A 24465-nucleotide genomic window follows, 5' to 3' on the forward strand; every position below is an offset into this window, starting at 1 on the left:
AGACTGTGTTGCCCTTAAGGCGTTTCTCTGAATAAATAGGTTCATAAATTTGAAATAAATAATTCTAAAAAGATTTGCCATTAAAAAATTAATATGTGTTGTTAAAATGAATAATTCATGTTGTATATACGTTTTAGTTAAAAGGAAAATATCGCTAAAATGTATTTCCTGTTCTGGCGGGGCACTTCCGGTTCCGGTCAAGCACTTCCGGTTTTGGTCAAGCGCTCGGTTTTGCTGAGAAACAGGCTCCTCATGTTAAAGGCAGTATGGAGATGTAATCAAATGCCATCTACTCCGAATTATCAGGCCGGAACGCCGTAAGTTACTTTATATGACAGTTTGTACAGATAACTTTGGATATTAATGTGTATTTGCTAACATGAATGTTTTAGTGAGAGTAATGCACTTTATTGATGTAAACATGCTTCTGCCTGTTGAGATGGAGTTTATTTTCTGTCATTTCAGTTTTTCACCACATGTTCATGGAGACAATTAAACAAGCTGCAACTAAACTCCAGGGTCTTCATTTGTGGTTTAACTCGGTGTCACCAACATCCTCGTTGAAAACACTATAGTGAAAAAGGCGGCTACTGGTGATTCATCACGGTCAAAATGGCATCCAGTAACAAGTCTGCACGCAGTTTAAGGACCAGCCGCTCATCTGGATCAGCAGTAAGCGCTGCCCATGCTCGAGCTAAAGCAGAGGCTGCCAAGGTGAGAGCATGCTATGCAACAAAAGAAGCACAGTTGAAGGTTGAAAAAGCTCAAAGCGAACTGGAAAAGGCAAAAATAGATGCAGAATTAGAAGTGTTAACATTACAGAGGGAAGCTGATGCTGCTGTAGCTGAAGCAGAAGTGCTAGAGGAAGCTGAAGCTATACAAGAAGAACCTGAGAGTAGAAAATCTCCATCAGAAAGCGTAAAATTAGAACGTACAAATGAATATGTACGATCTCAAATGGAGACCAAGCTATCTCCCAGTCCACAAAAATTACCAACCACTTCTTGCCCCCAAGCAAGTTCACCCAACACATTTGTAATGTGGCATCCCTCTGAAGAAGGCAATTTAGAGCCACAACCCATCAACTTTGAAACAAGACTTACCAAAGATAATATTGCTGCTCTAAATAAGCCCAGCCAGCTGAAAGGTGAAACAAAACCTAAAGTGGAGAAACAAAATACCTCTCTCAACCCATGCGGCTCACCATTCGTACCTCAGCATAACTATAACACCACGGCCAGCATTTTAAATCCAGCAGAGCCCTTTGCCCAATACATGGCACGTCGAGATTTAATAATCTCAGGCCTTTACCAGTTCGACGATAGGCCAGAGAACTACAGAGCATGGTGCTCTTCATTTACCAGTGCAACAGCTGAAGTCCAACTCACCCCCATTCAAGAGCTAGATCTCATGACAAAGTGGTTAGGGAGAGAGTCAAGTGATCAGGTGAAACGCATACGTTCAGTATATGTCAACAACCCCACATTAGCTCTATGCAAAGCATGGGAAAGACTGAAGGAATGTTATGCAGCATCAGAAATAATCGAAAGGTCACTTTTCCAACGGTTGGACAGTTTCCCCAAAATAACAGTCAAAGATCATGTCAAGCTTCGTGAACTAGGAGATTTACTGCAAGAGATTCAAGGCGCTAAGGAAGACGGCCATCTGCCTGGTCTACTCTATCTGGACACTTCTCGTGGAATCAGCCCAATCGTAGACAAACTCCCATATGGACTTCAGGAGAGGTGGATGTCACACGGCTCTCAATATAAAGAGAACAACCAAGGCTGTTTCCCACCTTTTGAGTACTTCTGTGAATTCATATGTAAAGAGGCAAAGAAACGCAATGATCCAAGTTTCCAACAGCAAAACTTAAAACCAGAAAAACCTTTTGCAAAAAACTTAAATTCCAGCAAGCCAATTACTGTACACAAAACCTATATTTCTCCCCCTAACAAGGACTTTAACCGGAACTGCCCACTACATAACAAGCCACACCCACTCAAAAGATGCAGAACATTTAGGAATAAAGCACTGGACGAAAGGAAGGCCTTCCTCAAAGAGAAAGGATTGTGCTTCAGATGCTGTTCTTCAGATACTCATCTTGCGAAGGAATGCAAATCTTCAGTAAAGTGTTCTGAATGTGACAGCACAAGTCACGATGCAGCCATGCATCCCGGTCCTCCACCACAGACCAACAAGGCTCCACCTCCGGCACAAGAGAATGGCGGGGAGAGAGAAAACAGTCATGACATGGTTGATGTCACAACAAGCTGCACAGACGTGTGCGGTCCAGGTCAGTGGGGACGTTCATGTTCCAAGATATGTCTCACATGGGTGTACCCTAAAGGTGACAAAGACAGAGCTGTTAAGGCATATGTAATACTAGACGATCAGAGCAATCGTTCTTTAGCCAAGCCTGAGCCAAGCCCGAACAAACTCTGGGTCAAACAGTTTTTAACCGGACAGATAACAACAACAAACCAGCTCACTCAATACAGGACACTCTCTTTCTAAAAATGATGGACAATACTATGTACAGAGACGTGGACAACAGTTGGGTCGCCCCACTTCCATTTAAGGAACCCCGCCAGCAATTACCAAACAACAGACAGCAGGCAGCCACGAGGTTCTCCTCCTTAAAACGCACCCTTAATAGGAAACCTGAAATGCGGGAGCATTATGTGGCCTTCATGGAAAAAATCCTCTCCAATGGTCACGCTGAGGTGGCCCCCCCACTGGAAAAGGGAGAAGAGTGTTGGTATCTTCCAACATTTGGAGTCTACCACCCCCAAAAACCCAATCAGATCAGGGTTGTCTTCGATTCTAGCGCCCAGTACTTGGGTGTCTCTCTTAACAGTGTCCTCCTTACTGGCCCTGATTTAAACAACACACTTGTCGGAGTTCTTCTCCGCTTCCGGACAGAAAGTGTTGCAATCATGGCAGATATACAGCAAATGTTTCACTGTTTTATGGTACGCGAAGACCACCGCAACTTCCTCCGTTTTCTGTGGCATAGGGACAACAACCCAAACAACGAAGTTGTCGAGTACCGGATGAAAGTCCACGTGTTTGGCAACTCAACATCCCCCGCTGTTGCCATTTATGGACTACGCAAGGCCATCAGAGCAGGTTCGAAAGACTATGGTGCAGATACAGTAAAGTTCGTGGAGAGGCACTTTTACGTAGATGACGGCTTGATCTCTGTCCCCTCTCCTGCTGAGGCTATAGACTTGCTTCAAAGAACACAAGCCTCACTCGCTGAATCCAACCTACACCTGCATAAGTTCGTTTCCAACTCTCAGGCAGTTATGCAGGCCTTCTGCCCAGAAGATTGTGCTCCTGTCATTAAAAACTTAGATTTAAGTGGTGAAGAGACACAATCCCAGCGAAGCCTTGGACTCATTTGGGAAATAACAAGAGACACATTCACTTACTCAGTGGCCACCTCAAGCAAGCCATTCACTCGCCGTGGCGTATTGTCCTCTGTCAATAGCGTCTTCGATCCCCTGGGCCTATTGGCACCCATTACAATCCAAGGAAGGGCCCTACTCAGAGAGCTTACTTCAGAATGTTCAGATTGGGACGTACCCCTTCCAGAGGACAAACGAAGCAGATGGGAAACATAGAGAAATTCCCTTCAGGATCTAAGAGAACTACATGTTCCCAGAACCTACACATCCACCTCACTAAGTCGAGCAAAGCGAAAGGAACTGTGTTTGTTCTCAGATGCATCTACTAAGGCCATAGGAGCTGTGGCCTACTTAAAGGCAGTTCAAACAGATGGGAAGGTCGAGGTTGGGTTCATAATGGGCAAAGCAAAACTAGCCCCCCTGTCAGAACCTACAATACCAAGACTTGAACTATGTGCAGCCGTCTTGGCAGCAGAAATGGCTGACCTCATCCAAGATGAGTTAGACTTAGACTTTGATGCAGTGCATTTCTATACGGACAGTAAAGTAGTGCTTGGCTACATCTGTAATGAGTCAAAAAGGTTTTACACATACGTTCACAACAGAGTACAGCGCATTCGCCAGTCATCAAAGCCAGAACAGTGGCATTATGTGCGCACAGAGGAAAATCCAGCAGACCATGCGTCTAGGTCACTGTCGGCATTCCAACTAAAAAAGTCCACCTGGTTCACCGGACCACCCTTCATCCACCGTCCTGCCGCAGAGACAACACAACTGAGTGGAAGGTTTGACCTGATTGAACCAGATAAAGACTCAGAAATTAGACCAGAAGTAAAAACTTACGTCACTCACCTCCAAGTACTCATCTGTAAGCGTTTTGAGCACTTTTCTACTTTTCAGTCTTTAGTCAGAGCCATAGCAAATCTTATCCACATTGCAAAGTCCTTCAATGGGACTAATCCAAACAAAAAATGCAAAGGCTGGCACAAATGTCATCTGCCTCAAACTCCAGAGGAGATTGCTCAAGCAAAAACTGTCATCTTCAAAGAGACACAGAAGGCATACTTTGAGAAGGAACTTTCTGCCCTTGATGCTGGCAAGCCAATCTCAAAACAGAGTCCCCTCAAGAAGCTCAGCCCAATGTTACAGGACAGTCTCATTTCTGTTGGAGGCCGACTCAAACACGCAGAAATTGAGAGTGTTGAAAAGAGCCCAGTAATTCTTCCAAAAAACAGTCACATCTCCCTTCTGCTCACTCGCCATTATCACGAGCTAACAAGGCACCAAGGTCATCATCTGACGGAAGGAGCAATCAGAGCTGCTGGGCTGTGGGTTTTAGGCGGCAAAAAACTAGTCAATTCAGTAATCCACAAATGTTTAACCTGCCGCAAACTACGTGGAAAACAAGAACAACAACTCATGGCGGACCTACCACCTGAACGCCTAAAAACTTGTCCTCCTTTCACCTACGTCGGCCTTGATGTCTTTGGACCGTGGTCCATAACAACCAGGCGTACCGGGGCGGAGTAGCTGAAAGTAAGCGGTGGGCCATCATGTTTACCTGCATGAGTTCGAGAGCTGTGCATATTGAGGTAATCGAATCTCTGGACACATCCAGCTGCATAAACGCCCTCCGCCGCTTCTTCGCCCTGAGAGGCCCCGCCAAACAGCTGCTATCTGACCGTGGCACCAATTTTATTAGCACTTCAAAGGAACTTGGAATGGATAAATCACTCCAACAGTGCCTAACTATCCAAGGCTGCAGTTGGGAGTTTAATCCACCACACGCATCCCACATGGGAGGCTCTTGGGAGCGCATGATCGGAGTCGCCCGCAGAATCCTGGACTCCATGCTACTACAAAATAAGGTTCAACTGACTCACGACGTGTTATGCACACTCATGGCTGAGGTTACAGCCATAATAAATGCAAGGCCGCTCGTCCCAGTATCCTCTGATCCAGAGAACCCCTTCGTCCTATCCCCTTCAATGCTCCTTACGCAGAAATCTTGCCTCCTATCCCCACCTGGAGACTTTTCGGATAAAGACCTCTACAACAAACAATGGAGACGGGTCCAAGCCCTTTCCAACCAGTTCTGGACACGCTGGAGGCGAGAGTATCTACCCACATTGCAGCAAAGGCAGAAATGGACCGGGTCGCGCAGAAACCTCCAAGTTGGTGACCTGGTTCTGCTCAAGGACAAGCAGGTTGCACGAAACAGCTGGCCCATGGCCAGGGTCACTGCCACATTCCCAAGCAAGGACGATCGAGTAAGGAAAATTGAGGTAAAGATATGTACTGAAGGGTGCATAAAGACATTTTTGCGACCAGTTACAGAAGTTATCCTCCTCATGCCAAAGGACTGAATGCATAATGTTCGTTTAGCATAGTGGCCTCGAGAGGCCAGGCGGGGAGTGTGTTGCCCTTAAGGCGTTTCTCTGAATAAATAGGTTCATAAATTTGAAATAAATAATTCTAAAAAGATTTGCCATTAAAAAATTAATGTGTTGTTAAAATGAATAATTCATGTTGTATATACGTTTTAGTTAAAAGGAAAATATCGCTAAAATGTATTTCCTGTTCTGGCGGGGCACTTCCGGTTCCGGTCAAGCACTTCCGGTTTTGGTCAAGCGCTCGGTTTTGCTGAGAAACAGGCTCCTCATGTTAAAGGCAGTATGGAGATGTAATCAAATGCCATCTACTCCGAATTATCAGGCCGGAACGCCGTAAGTTACTTTATATGACAGTTTGTACAGATAACTTTGGATATTAATGTGTATTTGCTAACATGAATGTTTTAGTGAGAGTAATGCACTTTATTGATGTAAACATGCTTCTGCCTGTTGAGATGGAGTTTATTTTCTGTCATTTCAGTTTTTCACCACATGTTCATGGAGACAATTAAACAAGCTGCAACTAAACTCCAGGGTCTTCATTTGTGGTTTAACTCGGTGTCACCAACATCCTCGTTGAAAACACTATAAAGACCATGCTGCTATTTTCTTTTTTCCACTTCTGTATAATAGGTGTTTAATACCTGGAACCTGAGGGGACATGATGTTATAAATATGAAACTTTAAACATGCCCCGACTAAAAGTTTCTTTTGTTTTTATTATGAGAGAGCACACTCCTGAGAGTCTGTCGCTACATGCAGCATCGGTTAGATAACAAAGCATGTGCGTCTCTGCTTGTTAAGTGGTGGAACAGAAACAAAAAAAACCATTTACTTTCTGCATTTTTTTTTGGGTGGGCTGAGCCCATTCCTTTACACAGATTCCTAAAAGCTTGATCTGGTTTGCTTAATCCATCATTAATACAAGCTTCAACAATGTACTCGGGGTGGTGCACAACTGATAGAAAGTAGGAATAGCCCAGTTGTCAAACACACCCTCCCAACTGTGCAGCTTACATATGCTATGTTGCTGAGGGCAGAAAGATTATTATTTAATAATCGTATATAAGTATATATGAGTCATAATTCTACCTAGTGATTCACAGCTCAACTTTATTCATGCAGTATACATTTTTTAATGAACTGAGTTTTAGCTGTAAATATTTCTCAGTTATTTCAGACTCCACTGCCTTTACTAAAAAGTTTTGATGGGAAGACATGCTGGGAAGATGGAAAATCCATGAAAACTCGTTGATGTCAACTACAGAACAATATATTTTTCAACAAGTGTCTTATCGAGTATTTCAATAGGGGCATTTAAATGATGTTGTGCAAAGTAAAATTATAGCACTGCAAATGGGGAAGGAGAGCAGAGAATAACATCGGGACTTTTGATATTAGCTAAAGGCCTGAAAGACGAAGTTCTGATGGTGAGGAGTTTGTGCTTTTAAAAAGACTTAAACCTTATTATCAGTTATGTTTAAAATGTGTAATCATATGTAATATGAGTGCATGAAAAAGCTGGACCACTGGAAATGATTGATAAATAATTAATTCTATAAATGAATGTTCTTGTTTTGTACAGTGGCCCTGTCTACTCAGTTTGTGAGGACCCGTGGTTATTGGGGTTCTCTCTCTCTTTTTCCATGCTTATAGACATACAAGCTCAAACAGTTCTCAGCTAATATGAGATTATAGCTTAAGTTCAAATAAATGTGTGCAGTTGCTGTCCATGGTGCTGATCAAAAGCTGAAATGGTGTTACTGACATTTCTTATTCTCTGTGTGTGTGTGTGTGTGTGTGTGTGTGTGTGTGTGTGTGTGTGTGTGTGTGTGTGTGTGTGTGTGTGTGCTCCTCCTACACACACACACAAACACACACAGACACACACTCACTCACACACACACAGAGTGTTTGCTTTGGTACTATGTTGTGTTAAGGTTCTAAAAAATTTTTGCCCCAGGGTATATCGCAACGCTGTTAGCAAAAGGGAGTGATAGAGTCCTTTATTTAACATACGTACCAGTTAATGTATGTTGATGTTTGTCTATGTAAGGGACTTGAATGAACAATTAGTGTAAAGTTTTTACCTCTTTCAGTATAAATACATTTACTTTTCCACCAGTAGATGGCAACAGGTGTATAGAAAACAAAGCAAAGTTTTTTTTTGTGTTTGTAGAGAAGGTTCAGCAATGTTTTAATTTAAAGTGTCTGAGTGTTTTTGAGAGAAATCTCATGGGATTTAATATATATGTGGTGTGGAATAAATGATGCATTCCATGCATGTAGTAATTGGCTGAAGGTTTGGAGGCTTTTACTAAGCTTTATGTATCTGGTCCTGTGAAAACATCAAAGTGCCTTATTAATTTTCAGTGTGTTTAGAAAGCACTTTTAAAATGACATAGAGTGATAAGTGTGTGGTTTAACTTTGACCCAGTGTTTTGTGTTTTTGGACATTTGTGATCTTATTAATGAATTGTTTCGGCTTTGAGCAATTGACTTGTTTGTAGATTCTATTAATTATCTTTGCTTTCTTTGTCTTATTACATTTTTTTCATTTCCTGTTAATCCTCTACTATGTTATTTGAGATTTCCAGTAAAAAAAAAACAGGTTGACCAAAGTTCTTGTTCCCTTAGTCTTGTCTCTGTACTTCTTCCATTAGTATCTTCTGTCATGGTTTTGGGACATTTGAACCAGCATTTCAGAGTTTTCTTCTGTTTTTGTTGATTGTTATGTATTATTATTTAAGGTTCATTAGTTAGTCTTGAGTTTATTCTATGTTCTGAGTTCCTTGTATCCACTGTTTAGTTTCTTGTCTGTTAGAGTCCCCTTGTATCTTGGTGTCTCCTCTGTGCTGTCAGAATATGTCTGTCGTGTCATCTGTGTTTACGTCTCTTGCTTCCTCGTTCTCGGACCCCAGTCATGCCTTTCTGCTTCCCTCCTTGTTTGTCCTGTTTGTCATGTGTATTCATCTATGTCTCCCCAGCCCGTAATGTCACTCTTCTTACTTGTCCCTCTCTGTTTCTCTCTCCCCCTTTTCCTTTTTCTTCTGTGATTTCCATCTTTCCCTTTTTTTGTCTCCTTCCTTTGTTTTCCTAGTCAATCCTGTTCTCATGTGCTTTCCTCCTTCCTTCCTTGCCATGTGTCTAACAGTGTATTTTAGTTTGAGTCGTGGTGTTTCCAGTTTTATTTTGACAGTCTCTTCTCTTGTGTTCCCGTTTTGCTTCCCCTATGTCCTTGTTTCTATTCGTTCCAGCTGTGTTTCCATGTGTTTCCACTCCCCTCGTCACCCCTCTATGTATTTAGTGTGTGCGTTTTCTATTATTCATGTTGGGTTGCCTGTTTACCTTGTATCATGTTCCAGGTATTCGTGGCTCTCAGGTACAGGTTTTCATTTCTAGTTTTAGTTTACCCAGTTTAGGTGATTGCTTTGCCTTGGACGGCCTTTGCCCTTCGTTTTGTATTTTTTCACCAGCCTTATTAAATGGCTCACCTTCCGTTAAAATTAAATTTTGTTCCATGTGTCTGTTTTTACGCTCCATCCCTCTAACTCCACACAGTCTGCAGCGTCAGACTGTGACATCTCCAATGATAAGTCTGCCATATTATGTCTCCATTCTTGTTTACCTTCACTCTCCCCAGCCCATCTTGTGTTTCTCTCTCTGTGTCTGTCTCTTGGCTCTTTCTGCCATGTGTTCATTTTTCTCTTCCTGCATCAAGTCGGTGTCTAGAGTCTGGGTCTCGATTGTCCATTCTTCCTTTGTGTTTCCTGATCTTAGCGTTATTCTCATTTTGGGTTCCAGTGAGTTTGTGTTTGTAATTTTCCTTTTGTATTTATGTTTTGTTTATTTCCACCTCCTAGTCTCCAGCCACATAAAGGCTCACTTTCAGTTTACCTGCATGTCTGTGTTTAGGTTCTCACACTCAACTTCATGAAACTTGACACCATGTGTGTGAGTGATAGACATAATTTTAAAAAGCCTTTACAGAGAAATATTTTGGAGCACTCAAAGTTGTACCATGTGAATAAAATCTATTTGAAATTCGTGCTTTTATGCTTTGCACATCATCTGACTAACTTTGACATGTTTATGGGTATGCATTCTTTTTAATCTAAAACCTTCACTGTAACATAAAACAAAAGTTACTGGTGGGTTAGTTTACAACGGTTACTCTCTGTTTAGTGATGCAATAGCAACACTAAACAGAGAGTAACTTTTGCACAGAGTGGTTGGAAACTGCATGAAGCCACAAACACAGAAAGAGGTCAACTGTAAAAATAAAAATTACGTGTAAGACATCAGGTAGTACATCCGGTTGGCAAATGTTTATTTTCTCTGAGTTGTTTTGTCTGCATAGACTTTGTTTTTGATCCCAAGCAATGGTGAATTCCCTTAATCTGCAGAATTCATGGGTCCTCTTCTTGTAACTCCACATTCAGGCATTACCCAGATAGATACTCAGTTCAAAGTCCAAAGTGATAATGAAAGCCACCAAGATATCTGTAAGGGCCACTCATTTAGTTGGGAATTGAGAACTAATAGAAAAAAAAGTTCCCAGTGGTTCAGTTCCTTAACCTATTGATACCATTTAATGGTTCTTGCACTTCAGCTATAATCTGCTGCTTTCAGTTTGAGGAGGAAAAATAGCACAATGTAGAGTGTGGATATGGGCATTAATTTGCATGGCACAAAAGGACAAGATAAATGGAAAAGTGGAAAACTGAAACAATGACATTATGCTGCTAAAACAACTTTGATTCCTTGCAAAGACAGCATGCTAACACTTAGCTAACCAAGAACCCAGAGAGAAACCCGAGTAAACGGCGAGCCTTGCAGCCAGAACCTTAGCTTCAATAGGTAGTAAGCTGCAGGCTGCAACCTCCATTACAAATGACAAGATGGAGCGGCCTTTTCCAGACACCTGACCGCTTACTGACCGCTCCGCTCAGATTAGGCACCTTTTTAGTTGTTTACTTATTTATTGCTTTGTTTACTTCTTAAAATCTTCCAGTTTTATAGTCTACTACAGCAGCTCACTCAACATCGATAACAAGGTTGCAGATGTAATCTTGGACATTTGGACACACTGGCGTTCGTACAATCGCTGGAGAACAAGCTTAATGACCTAAGGGCAAGCGTCATCTTCCGACGAGACATGAGGGACTGCAACATTGTGTGCATCATTGAGACATGGCTGACCCCCACCGTCCCGTAAGTCCGTTGGATTCATTCTCTGTGAGCGAGAACAAGTCAAACAAACACCAAAAGGTGGAGGAGTGTGTCCCATGGTAAACAGAAAGTGGTGTGACGCCAGGAGCATTTCTACTCTCACCAGTGGCTTCTCGTCCCATCTGGAATACCTAAGCATTAAGTGTCGTCCTTTTTACCTGACCAGTGAGTTCACCTTGGTAATTGCCACGGTTGTCTACATCCCACCCCAAAGCTATGCTACAGGACATGCTCAACGACTTAGATTGGGGCATGTTCAGAGCATGCACAGCTGACATCAACAAGTTTACGGAAGTAGCAGTAAGCTTCGTTAGCATGCTAGCGGAGGAGATCATCCCCACTGCGAGAGTCGTGGCGTTCCCAAATCAGAAACAATGGGTGGACAGATCAATCTGCGCTGCAGTGAACGCCGGGACCGGCACTGCCGATATGAGTGCCTACAAAGTGCCTACTATCGGTGATAATGAAGTTGTTCGAGAGGATGTTGAAGCACATCATCTCCTCCTCCATCCCAAACACCACAGATCCACTCCAGTTAACCTACCGACCCAACAGATCCACAGGGGACGCCATCGCCCATGTCCTGCACACCACTCAGCCACGTGGACAGGAAACAGGGTAACTATATGAGGCTGCTGTTTGTTGATTGCAGTGTTCAACACAATAGTACCTGGTAGACTGTTCACAAAGCTGAGGGATCTAGGACTCAACAGCCATCTGTGTGCATGGGTGTTGGACTTCCTCACTGGCACAACTTAGGTGGTGAGGGTATAGGTGCATCTCCGACAACATCACCATCAACACGGGAGCGGCACAGGGGTCTGTATTCTCGCCACTCCTCTACTCCCTCTATACTTCAGATTGTGTGACCATCCATGGCTCCAATACCATTGTGAAGATTGCTGACGACACAATGGTGTTGGGCGCCATTTACAACAACGATGAGATGACCTACATGGAGGATGTGAGGAATCTGGGATCGTGGTGCCAGGATAACCACCTCCAGCTGAATGTCAGCAAGGCCAAGGTGCTGGTGGTGGACTTCAGAAGGAGTCAGCACAGAGACTACAAGACTATTATCATCAATGGAGCTCCGGTGGAGAAGGTTTGGTCCTTTAAGTATCTCGGTTTCCACATCTCCTCACATCTGGCATGTAAATAATGTAATCACTAGTATAGCAAATTGCTTTTTCCACAGAGTAATTAAGTCATTCACAGTATTACTTTTAAGAAAAGCAATGTGCAATATTTATAGTAATTTATAGTAATGACTTTTTTGAGTAATGACTGCAACACTGATCACAACAAAGAGGGGAAATAGCTCAACAAACATTTGACCAACAGCATGCAATTAATTTGCATAAATGTAATGTCGTTATTGCTGCTTAGCAATGGCGGTGACTATTGACTAATGACAACTGATAAGAGAATCTATAAGGAACTGAATCGATAAGTGATATTAGTAATGGAATTGGAATCTCTAAATTCTTATTAATTCCCATCCCTGGCCACTCATGTGTTCTCTCATGTATTCTCTCCCACCAGCTCACTGTTCTAAGCTGGGTCATCCATAAGATCTCTATTTTCATCTTCATAGTCTTTTTCTGAATTTCCTACACTGACATAGGTTATATTACAACCATAGCTGGACTGGCCATTGGGCATACCCATGGTGATTTTTCATTTTTATCGGCCGATGTTTTTTTTTCTTCTTTTTTTTCTTTTTTTCGTAACGGTATAAACACTGAAAGGTGGTGGATTGGCCAGATGCTGGGAGATGTGTAAAAATAACTAAATTGTTTGGTGGTGGCTATTGCGGAGCTTTCACAGCTTGAGTAACATTAGCAAGTGGTGAAGGCCAGCAGATGCAACATGCTGGCAGGTGGATGACGGAAAGGTGAGGCAGGAGGAGGAGAGACCCGAGGTGGCTGCCGGTGTCGGTCCGAGTGTCAGGGGAACTGAACTTCAGGTGATCTTATGACCTGCAGTCTATCTGGGTCGGACATAAACCAAGTTTATGTGGAGTTTATTTTCGTTGTGCTGACTTTTTACAGTCAGTTACAATAACTCGTACTGCGTACTAGCTAGCATGACAGAGTTTATATACAGCTGGGTGGGTGCTATGATGTTACTGATGTTGAAATTTATTTTATTAAGGTTTATTAAGGTTAATTAGTTTCCTACCGTCCCGTAAAAAACGGAATTGTCTCGTATTCAGAGAAAATATTCGTGTTGAGCTGAAAAGGAACGCGATTTGTCCCGTACTTCAGCTAGAATGAAAAAGACACAAAGCTGGATTTATTCTGTGTCTTTATGCTGCAGCTGCCTCTTCTCTCATTCTCTCCCCCTCTCTCCCCTGTTGTTATTTCAATCATGAAACTGATCAATGATCAGCTGATCGGCTTTTCTCTCTTGTTTGTTTATCGCCCACTTTGCGCCAGAAAGAAGAAAGCAGTGGAGGTTAAACAACAGCAGAACGTTTAAGCTTGATCAGCTGTTGTTAGAATTTATTTAATATTAATTTCTAGTATCAGCTGATGTTTGCTGGAGCCACAGCCGTAAAAAAGCTGCTGGTCATGATGTCGGTTTGGTTATCTGGTGAGAGGGAAACATGAAGATGAAACCAGGAGATGTCCTTACTGAATCATCAGAGCTGAACAGGTGATGGAGAAACAGGTTTACCTTTTAGGTGGCATTAATTGAGTTGAAGGGAAGTTATGAACTGTTGCTGAGAGACAAATAACACCAGGATCTTTTTCTATGTAGCTGACAGCTGGTAACTGTGCAGGGGCGGGTCTAGCAAAGTTTTGCCAGGGGGCCAGGTAGGGCATTAACAGGGAAAGGGGGCACAAAGAAATACTTTTCTTTCTTATGTCATTTAAAATGTCTCGCTTTTAATAAATAATTATCTGAATCTTACAACAAACGTTTGTTATGTAAAATGTATAGAAATCATTATTGTACATAGTAATTTTTTTCATTGTCCCATCATAATTTCTTCAGAAGTAAGTACTGTATATGATGCCAGTATTTTCCCACATTTTCTAGATACTGTACCAGTACTGTGTGTAAAATGCCATCAAAAAGTCAATTAAGTTTTATTCTTTCTCACCTGTCTTTCTGTCTCCTTTCACTTTTTAAAGGTTGCCATGTTGGAAAAAATATTTTGCCCTGCCATGCTGTTTATTGATGTGGTAAATGAATAGTTTATGAAAATATATCTAAATCTGTCATTTATTATTTTTTAATATTCAATAATGATCATGTCTCACCTCTAGTCTTCTCTATCTTAATTTCAGGTTTCCACCATGTGTTGTAGATAGTTCAGGAGGTTAACTCGACCAAGCAGTCTTTGGGTTTTGGCTAAGTACTGTTTAGAACACCAGAATAGGGAGGATGGTGTAGTTTATTAGACTGATACATATATACCAACAAGACAGTGCACATCACTGTGACAACAGCGTTTGTTTTCATTCAAAGGCTTTATGGTTTTTCCTATAATACCTGGTTGGCCAGTCTCTAGTCAAAATGCCCGGGCCGATTTTTTGTCCCAGTCCAGCCCTGATTACAATAATTTTACCTGCATTCAACTGCACATGCCTTGTTAGCTAACCTATGCTTGAGTTTACCAACACTTACGATGAATACAAATGAACCACACATTGCTAATGCAGGCAAGGTATTTTTAATTTTTTACATCTTTAAGCTCTTGTATGCTACATAAAACATCGGTCCAAACTTCATTTTACTTGCCTGGTATATAAAAGTATAGTTCATGTTTCCTTAGTGTTTAAAATGAGATCACATTTTCAGTGATGAACATTAAATTTAACAATCTAACAGCAGTACAAAGTCTGCAGAAGGTGTCAAAAACCACAACCTACACAGGTAACCCACAAATGCAACCTACTGTACTCTTTTTCTTTGTCTCCTCCTTCATAGTCACTAATGTTGTAATCACTATGTTGTAGAAGCCATGAAGCAGTGGTCCTTCTGTTTCTCCTCACCCAAAGGCACAGATATGAGGGCTGCTGCTACGTTGGTGGACCTGTGCAGATGTCCTCATACAATGACCTAGCACATATATGATCGTGGAGGAGCTGGACTACCTGCGGGCATCAACAAGCAAAGTGGCTAAAATCCAAACAAGAGAATTATCCATCTGGAGTGAAAAGGAGATAGAACAATGGTCTCTGCCATTACCTTTTTGTGGGGTTTCTTATTGTTGCCTCTCCAGTATTTATTTATTTTTTTAAATTTGCAATGGTTTCCTAACTGTACAGACTGGGGACCCTGAAGTTGAACTACCTTTGTGCTAATTTGTGTCTTATACTACAGTGTAGTATTAGATGAATTGATTTGATAAGGATTGGTAACCTCTTTGATCTCAGAGAAATAAAGCAGTTTTAATTCAAATATTGAATTAGAAGAACAATGGCATTAACAAGATTGTAATGTTTACAAAAAAACCCTAAACACGGCAGGGTGATTACAAGTAAACCACAGTTAAAAACCACACATCCACACACCAACTTGGCCTGGTCTGGCTTTTTATAGCAGACCTTAGAAATCCACTCTGAAAGTTTTCTGCTGACTACAGAAGCTATACTTAGGCTTCGTTCACACTGCAGGCGAAAGCGCATCAAATCCGATTTTTTTGACCCTATGCGACCCATATCCGATCATGGTATGACAGTGTGAACGGCACAAATCCGATATTTTCAAATCCGATCTGGGTCACTTTCGTATGTGGTACTGAATCCGATACATATCCGATGTTTTAGAAAGCGACTGCTGTTTGAACGGTGATGTCGCATTAAATCCGTCTTTTATGTCACAGACACAAGACAGATGCCAATTATCAGCTCCGGAGAAGCGCCCGAGAAGACATCGAAACTGACAGTGAAACTGTTGGGAAGACATCGTTGGAGAAACGTGAACATTTTATTTGTACTGTATAATCTGCAGATTCTGACAGAAATCTGCAACTATCCTTTGAAGCACCGCTCCTCTCTAAAACAGCAATAAGGATCATTATTAGGTTATTTACATTATTATGTAAATACATTATTATGTAAATAACAAAATAACTTAAAGCAAAAATTGGGAAACGTAAAGTCCGAAGTCTTTATATTAACGGCCATCTGTCAAACAATATAGGGCTTTGGGGTTGACGCCACGCCGCAATGCATTATGGGAGCGCAGCGCCATTTTCGGGGTCTACGAATCAAAACAAACACACTGTGTTGGAACGACGACTACAAGAAAGATGCTTAAAAGCAGCTCAAAAGAGAATGAACTGTATAGAGACTGATTGCGTCCAGAGGGGAAGCAGCGGTACTTGCAGAAAATAGCGTGCATTGGAAATGTGGACCCGTATGAAATACGGCCGTGGAGTAGAAACCCTGAAGACCAACCGCTATTGACGTAGCCTGACATATTTTCGTACCTTGTCTGTGGAGTCAGCACGTACAAGTCGTCATTCAAACAAAGGTAAGTCAGCTTGAGTACTGCGTGTGAAATGCGTTTGATTTCCCTGCAAACATTCAGATTAGTGCAGCATAAATTCATTCATGAGGGGAAATTACAGTGAGAACATGTGGAGGCTGTTAGGTGGATAACATAGTGAGTTCAGTGCATTGATGTGACATTGTCCTGAAGGATTGTTATTCTTTATAGTTAAAGAAATTGCACTAATTTATTCATATTTATTATAAATAATCCTAATTATACATCTTGCTTCCATGTTTGTATCCCGTGTTACTAAAAATACATTTTATTTTAGTTTTATACATTGATTAATGACCTGCAGAATCTCCTTATCATATTAAGTGATCCATAATTGTCACTTTATGCTTTCTCCATCTCTAAAGTGATGACATCCTTGCATTACATACTTTAGGTTCATTTTCTGCAGGCAGGTTTCTGAGAGAGAACAGGCAGATTTAGAATATAACATGCAGCGTTCTATAGATGGATACATAAAAAAATTACATGTATGTGCTAACTTTCTAAACACTTTGTTACATTTATGATAAAGTAGATAAAACACATTTATGTCGGCCTTGGCTCATTAGTTCTTGTCTTTAAATGAACTTTGTCTGTGTGTGTTTCAGGTACTGCACTCTCAAAGACTGAATGAACCAGCATTGCAGCCATGGGTCACTGTGAGCATCACAGGGAAGGGTGAAGCAGCCCACAGCACCTGTAAGGCCGGAGTCGCAGAGACCTGCAGCCATGTCGCTGCTCTTCTGTTTAATGTAGAAGCAACAGTGTTGATCCGTGGCACAAGGACTGTTACAGATGAACCTGCATACTGGGTTTTGCTGGGTAATATGACCAAGATACAGCCAGAGGTTGGCCATAAGATAGACTTCTCCTCTTCAGCTGCCCAAAAAAAAGGCTCTCGATCAAAACATAAACAGACCATCCGTATTGACAGGTAAAAGGAGTCGTCCTCAAAACAGAAAAATCCCACCTGCTACTGTGGAGGAGTTGTCACTGCTATTGGATACTTTGCTGGAACACAGTAAAGCTGTGGGTTGTGGGAATGACCCATAATGTTTTATCTAGGGGTCTAGATTTGTGCCTGTAGTGCACTGCCGTGTAAATAATTTGCATTTACTGAATATATACTGACTGAGTACCACTGTTCAAAAGTTGAATAAAGAAACAAACTAATTTTTGCCTCTTTTTTTTTTTTATTAAAACCACCTTATAGAACATCACATCAGTTACAATGTAGAATCCATGTCATTTATAGTTTACAAATGACAAAATGTTTACACAAAATCATGAGTGTTTACATGATATCACCCACTACTAACATTACTTTATTTACTGTATCTTTTGAAAAAATACAGCAATTTTAACAGCAGAATACTTAAGAATATTTAACAGGAGCAGGTTTCATTTTTCCCTGTTTTTATTATCACACTGTTCACCAAAACGCAGCAAACCTTCACCATCTTATCCAGGAGGGTCACCTCTTCACCCTCACATGGAAGAAGTAATCTGATTGGCATGGTGGTGTGTTTGAAGCAGGTCCCTTGTGTAGGGCTGGAACCCAGTCACTATGTTTCATCCATTTCATAGGCTGGTTTGCTGCAATAATGCCAAATAATTAGCAACTCTATAAATAGAAGGTAGTTCTGCAAAATCACTCAGTAGGATGTTTGTTCTAATTTGCTATGACCTCAGAGCGCATAGAAAATAAAACTAATAGGCTATAAAGATTGATATGAACATATTTAGAGCTTACCGGAAGGAAAATGTCTAGAGCACCAACAGATTTGGAGATGGAAGAGTAAGCTAGACGCCTTCGTTTGGTAACATCCAATACACAAGCTGCCTCATGTTGCTTCCAGGTTGGGAAAGAATGGAAAGATAAACCATTTTCAACCTTATTCTCTTGCCGGTCGTGTGATCGAACATTGCAGACGACCACACAGCAAATATGAACCATGGCTGTTGTGTGTGACTTCGCTCCCTTTTCACTTGCGCTAGACCCCCAAAATGGCGGATCGGGCCAAAATCCTTTCCACACCCACCCCCGTGATATCACGCTCCAAAGTTTGCTCTGGGTCTGAACAGAGCGCGTTGTGTGTGAAGTCTTCTTTTGCGCATGCGGGCCGCTTTGAGCGTTCACACTAGAGCGCGTTTGCTGTCGCATTTTATTTGTAGTGTGAACACGCAGACAAAAAAATCGGATTTGATCAAAAAAATTAGAATTGAGCATTAAGACCTGCAGTGTGCACGTAGCCTTAGAGCCCAGAAACATATCTAAGCTTTAACCTACAAGCTGACAACAAAACTTTTATTTCAAAGAGCTGTTTTGTGATCAGGCAACTGTGGGTGAGAGAACTGAATTTGGTGGAAGTACAGTTTTTGACAGCAAAGTTGTTTTTTTTTAAAAAAATAATAAAAAACGTTTTTACTTTAACTTAACGGGGTGTGACTGATAGGACATCACTGACTTGTGAACTGGTTTTAGTGGTACTACACTTCATGAAAGCCTTTGTTGAGCCACTTGAAAAAAAAGAAAAGAAAACACTAACACAGGAAACAAAACAAGAACAGTTTCTGAAATCTCATCGCATGAGCAGTCTACAAGTTTCCCACCACACAGAGGTACAAAAAGAGTTAGGAGTTTCCGACCACACACTTGGTCATAGTTTCAAAAAGAGGTATGACTTCAACAGCCAACCCACACACAAGCACGCCTCATCCTACAAATGTAAAAATTAAAAAAGAAGAAGAAGAGGAGGAAAGAAAATAGATGAATAAATGAAACCACACACAAATACATAAACTGCTGATTTTATGGGTGTAACAAAAGTGCAACATTTCCTCCCATTTGCGTATTTTCTGACTTATAAGCAACAGAGCCTGATATAAACTCTTGTCAGCTCTATAATGTTCTCATCAACTTTGTTGAATAAGCAGTCCAACAACAGAAACAACCAATTTGCCTATGGAAGGATGATAAAATTATAAGGTTTTACTGACTATTAAACATACTCTTTGATTATTTTCCAACTGCTTTAACTGCAACAGTATTAATGTATAAAAATATAATATATATTTTATTGTATAAATATTATATAATTATATTATAATTTTGGCAGAAACCCCACTAACTGGTTCAGTCTTTAAATGTTACAGATAAACAATTTAAATGAGAATTATATGAATTACAAAATTGTGAGTTATTGTGATATTCATCAGCATTCAATCACCTTAACTGTGGTTATTCATTATGCCGATCATCATATATAAATGTAATAAATGTCCCAAACCTTTTAGTGTCGGCTACAGTCCAAAATTACGGTGTCACTCACAGGGAGGAGCCTCCAATCACACCATTCAGATCCGTTTATCAGTGACGGGAAACGCAAATCATTTCACTCAGATCTAAAATGTCTCCGATAAAGGACTTTAATGTGATTTACACAGCGACCAACGACGATGATACTGTCTCTCCGGGAGATATTATTGTAGGCGCAGTGATTTTCAGACTGACAAAAGACGTCAAAGTCAAGAGCGTTTCTCTGAAAATCAAAGGAGACGCTTTCGCGCAGTGGTCAGACGGCGACACAAAATACTTTGCGCAGAGGAGATATTTCAAAGTGAAGAGCTATGTAGTTGAAAAAAATCCTAAAGGTAAGTGGTTTAAGTATTTTAAACTCAGAGTTATTTTGAAATTAAATGTGTCGGATGGGAATTTTGAAGCTTTGGAGTGAAGCAGCGGATAACGTGTAATGGTAACAATGATAAACGCAATGTGGGAATTATAAGATTTTTTTTTTTTAAAGAAATCTTACTTTAAAAAAAAAAGTTGTTTGTGAAGTTGATAGTTTTTGAAAAAGTGTGCAATTTTTTTAAAAATTTAAGTTAATAGTTGTCAGGGGTAGACATTTGTTCAAACACAAGTAAGAGAAATGAGACAACTGCAGACCGACTCAGAGTGTAATTAGAAAACGTGCGTACGGGTGAATGTCTCTGAGAAGACACCCACACGGGTGAATGTCTCTGAGAAGACAAAACACACCGAGCACAGGCTTGCTTGCTTTATTTATAAGGTAAAAATGGGTTACATAGTACTTCCTCTTTTAACTGTCAGGGAAGAGGTTAAACATTAAATCAGCTTATCTGATCTTTCACACACTGGGATAAGAATACAGAAGTATATCATGCTTTATCTGACATCACAGACACTGAAGTGAAGAATGCATCAGTTTTCCTTTAACAATAGACTTGGTTAGGTGATTCTTCAACAATAGGCTTGGTTATGTGAAAATATATGAACACACAAAATATAAGGCATACTTGGTTAGAATATAAGGCTTACTTGGTTAGAATATAAGGCTTACTTGATTATATTGTATTATAGAGATTTGGTTATAATGTATAATGTAGAAAATCTCTAACAATAGTCTTTTGTAGTTATTGACAGATTAAAAAAACAAACAAAAACTATTATCTATATCTATTAAAGCAATGACATAAGTCATGATGTGATCATGATCACAAAAGTGATGGACAATAGAAAGAAGTAACCGATTCAACGGTGTACCAGACATGAAGTAAACAGCACATTTTGATGGTCTGAATTAAATGAAAAGTAGTAAATCGTAAATATATCACTCTTGCTCTGTGTAGGAAAAGTTAAGCAACCTTGTCTTGCAGGCACTGTACTTCCCCAGGGGGTCAACAGTTTATTCTTCGCATTTAAACTTCCAGACTGGTAAGTGGAGATGTCTAGCCTCAAAGATTAATACTGTGTTATAACAGTTTCCTTTTGCATAGTTATGACATTATTTTAATACAATCTCCACTGTTTTTATTTTATTTTTTTGTTACAGTGACATGCCTTCATCCTTCCAGGGGAAAAACGGAAGAATTTCCTACATCATGGAAGCAAAGATAGCTAGGAGCTGGCATTGGTCCTCTGATGCACAAAAAGAGATCAAGTTTATGTCCAGGTCCAGTCCACACACTGTCCAAATGATGGTAAACACTGCCTTGATATATGTTATAAATATTTAGAGCGTGTGTTGTAAATGCTAAATGAAAAATATATAAGACAAAATCTTATATGATTTAAAAACCTGAATGTCCTGTTACAGTTTCATATGTTTCATTAGGAGTCGCCAGTTGTAACACAGGGAGTTCTGTGTTTATGATGTTTACCAGAATTTGGTCTTAAGTTTACAAAAAAAAGGAAGTAGATTATTCTGCAATTTGGTCATTTGAGGAATTAAGTTGCCCTGGGGAAATCTTTATCTGCATGTTCTATTACAGGATCCACAATCTGGTTCAGTGAGTAAAAACATGGGTGGTCGCTCCAGGGGACAGGTCCAGATGTCTGCCACTATTAATAGAGGTGTTTGTTCTCCAGGTAAAATATCTGCAACATGAAAAGACAAATGCTGATAGATTTTTAAAAAATGCAGTTTATTTCTATGATTTGTTTTTGACAGGAGAAACTTTATCTGTTGTTGCCAAAATATGCAACTCCTCTTCCAAGGAAATGAGACCCAAATTCAAACTTCAACAGAAAATAGTGTACAGCTGCAAGAAACATACTAATCCCACCTTCAAGACTCTGTGCAAAATGGTCGGGGACACTATCAGTCCAAACTCAGAGCAAACTGTGTCCTGCAAAATTAAGATTCCTGGTGACATTGCCCCCACTCTCCATAACTGTGATATTATTTCAGTTGAATATTATGTCAAGGTATGAAACAATTTCATAGTGATATCATGATATCTTAGCAATGAAACTCCTTCATTTGTAAACGATCATGGGTAAATAAGTAACAGGAAATATGTGTCTTAACTCAGTATCTTTATAACTATATAACGGATAACAATCTTTATTTAAACATTTCTTTTTTCCATTTCTGACTGTTTCCCAGGTGTATCTGGACATTAGTTTTGCCTTTGACCCAGAAGTGACGTTTCCACTGGTCATCCTTCCTTCCAGACTTGCTTCCATATGGCCCGATGAGGCTTTAGGACAATCTGTGGGGGAGGGTGGGGCAGCCAAGGCCACCAGTTACAATGTACATGCTGTACCTACAGCCTCGGGTGCTTGCCAATACCCCATCCCCGATCCCCCTCAGGATGATGACATAAAAGGAGGCAATTATAACCAGTTGCCTCAAGGTGCTACTTCACTGGGGCTCTCAGCTCCAGCTTTCACAGTGGATTCAATGCAGCAACCAGCTATTCTGCAGGGAGAACCATCTCCATTATCTACTTCCATTTACCAGCATTAGAATGAGTGATTGTGCAAGTTGAACTGGATTAAGTGAATAGGCTAAAGATTAACAATAAGGGCCAGGTACCTGTTAAACAGGGTAGTGAAAGTTCTGAAAATTAGAAGTGAGATACAAAAGCATGTGTGTGGCTTAGGTGGGTGTTGAAACAAGAGCACAAAACAATTCTTTGGTTTCATTTTATAATACCAGGCTTATTTTTCTACGAAGATTTGAACTTTGAGGGGGTTTAAACAGGAGAAAAAAGTGTGAAGATGTTCATGCCTGTCTGAGAAAAGTGTATAAAGTGTGTAGTGAGGGATTTTACAGCCTTAAAACATCTATAAAAATAAAGTTTGCTACTTTTCGGATTTCACTTATTATTTAGTTATTTTTAGAATGTAACTCCCATGATAAACAAGGGAACACTGTATAGCTAAGTTGCAGTCGTCAATCACCTCTAATAAAGCATATGTATGTATATGTATTTTTATCTCATTCATTATAATTTTATTATTATATTTTCTTCTTTCACAAATTTATCCCAAGGGTTTTATACTTTTCTTTCTTTCTTCTTAAATAACTTTTTTAGTCATCATTGTAATCTTTGCTTATTTTTTTAATCATGTTATTTATCTACTTTTTATTTTGAAACTCGATTTTTGTAAACCTGATTTTATCTTAAAATGTTCAATTCTATACAGAGACAAGTGAAGTAGTATCAGAACAGCAGGAGGTGATTATACATTTTGAAAGAATAATTAAGCCTAGACTAGATATAGTCGGCAAGTGGCAAAAGGCCACTTGACAGCAACTTGGGTAGTCTCAGAATCTTGTCTCTGTATTTCACAGATGATGTGGTTCTGTTTATCAAGTGGTGGCCCCCAGCTCGCAAGGTGGTTCGCAGCCATTCCAGTGTGAGAATTAGCACTTCTGAGTCTGAGGCCATGATCCTTAGCTGAAGGTAGAGGGGAGAGGGAAGAGGGAGGGGAGAGATCAAAGAGAAGAGAAAAAGAAAAAGAAAGAAAAAGCAGAGCGTAAAAGCGAGGCTCTAGATTTACTGGCCGATTTATATCTCCACTCTCACCTATGGTCATGACCTTTATGTTTCTTAGTGCGGTCAGACATACAAAGACATGGTGGTATGATTTCAGAACCAGCCAAATACATATACCTATACCATCTGTTATTTTGAAATAAATAAATCAATAAAAGTTCAACCACACTACCTGCTGCAGCTGCTTTTTGATGATGTGTTGCTCTCTCTTCCTCTTGGTTAAGATCATTATGTAAAGCCAAACCATTACTGACAGATTTTGGGCAGTGAAAAAATATTCTGTACTAGGTCCCAAGAGACAGCCTGAAGTTTTAAACAAACAAAAACATAAATAATGCTTAATCCATCGGAATCATGAAAATGAATCCTAAACGTTGCTGAAATACTGTTAACTCTACTTCTTAACAGCAAACTGTTGAAGACATACAGGGAGTGCAGAATTATTAGGCAAGTTGTATTTTTGAGGAATGATTTTATTATTGAACAACAACCATGTTCTCAATGAACCCAAAAAACTCATTAATATCAAAGCTGAATGTTTTTGGAAGTAGTTTTTAGTTTTAGCTATTTTAGGGGGATATCTGTGTGTGCAGGTGACTATTACTGTG

The 24465-nt window shown here is 40.3% G+C and overlaps 3 protein-coding genes across 3 annotated transcripts; all 3 read left to right on the top strand.

Moving 5' to 3' along the window:
• Positions 1–106: 106 nt before the first annotated feature.
• Positions 107–2522, top strand: LOC308403616 (uncharacterized protein). Its single transcript, XM_080893196.1, has 2 exons — positions 107–317; positions 466–2522. Exon 2 carries the CDS (start codon positions 613–615, stop codon positions 2515–2517), a length of 1905 nt encoding a protein of 634 aa, XP_080749322.1. The 5' UTR covers positions 107–317; positions 466–612; the 3' UTR covers positions 2518–2522.
• A 2444-nt stretch (positions 2523–4966) lies between these two features.
• LOC308403620 (uncharacterized protein) lies at positions 4967–6003 on the top strand (the record flags this gene model as incomplete). The annotated part of the gene is made up of 2 exons (XM_080893202.1): positions 4967–5698; positions 5960–6003. The coding sequence occupies 2 exons, from the start codon at positions 4967–4969 to the stop codon at positions 5978–5980; spliced, it is 753 nt and encodes a 250-aa protein (XP_080749328.1). The 3' UTR covers positions 5981–6003.
• A 13915-nt stretch (positions 6004–19918) lies between these two features.
• Positions 19919–23815, top strand: LOC308403617 (arrestin domain-containing protein 3-like). Its single transcript, XM_080893197.1, has 6 exons — positions 19919–20200; positions 21227–21284; positions 21403–21550; positions 21842–21938; positions 22021–22277; positions 22459–23815. Exons 1-6 carry the CDS (start codon positions 19957–19959, stop codon positions 22819–22821), a joined length of 1167 nt encoding a protein of 388 aa, XP_080749323.1. The 5' UTR covers positions 19919–19956; the 3' UTR covers positions 22822–23815.
• Positions 23816–24465: the final 650 nt, after the last annotated feature.

The sequence above is a fragment of the Rhamphochromis sp. 'chilingali' genome, assembly GCF_963969265.1.
Source record: "Rhamphochromis sp. 'chilingali' genome assembly, chromosome: 10".
NCBI classification, from domain to species: Eukaryota; Metazoa; Chordata; class Actinopteri; order Cichliformes; family Cichlidae; genus Rhamphochromis; species Rhamphochromis sp. 'chilingali'.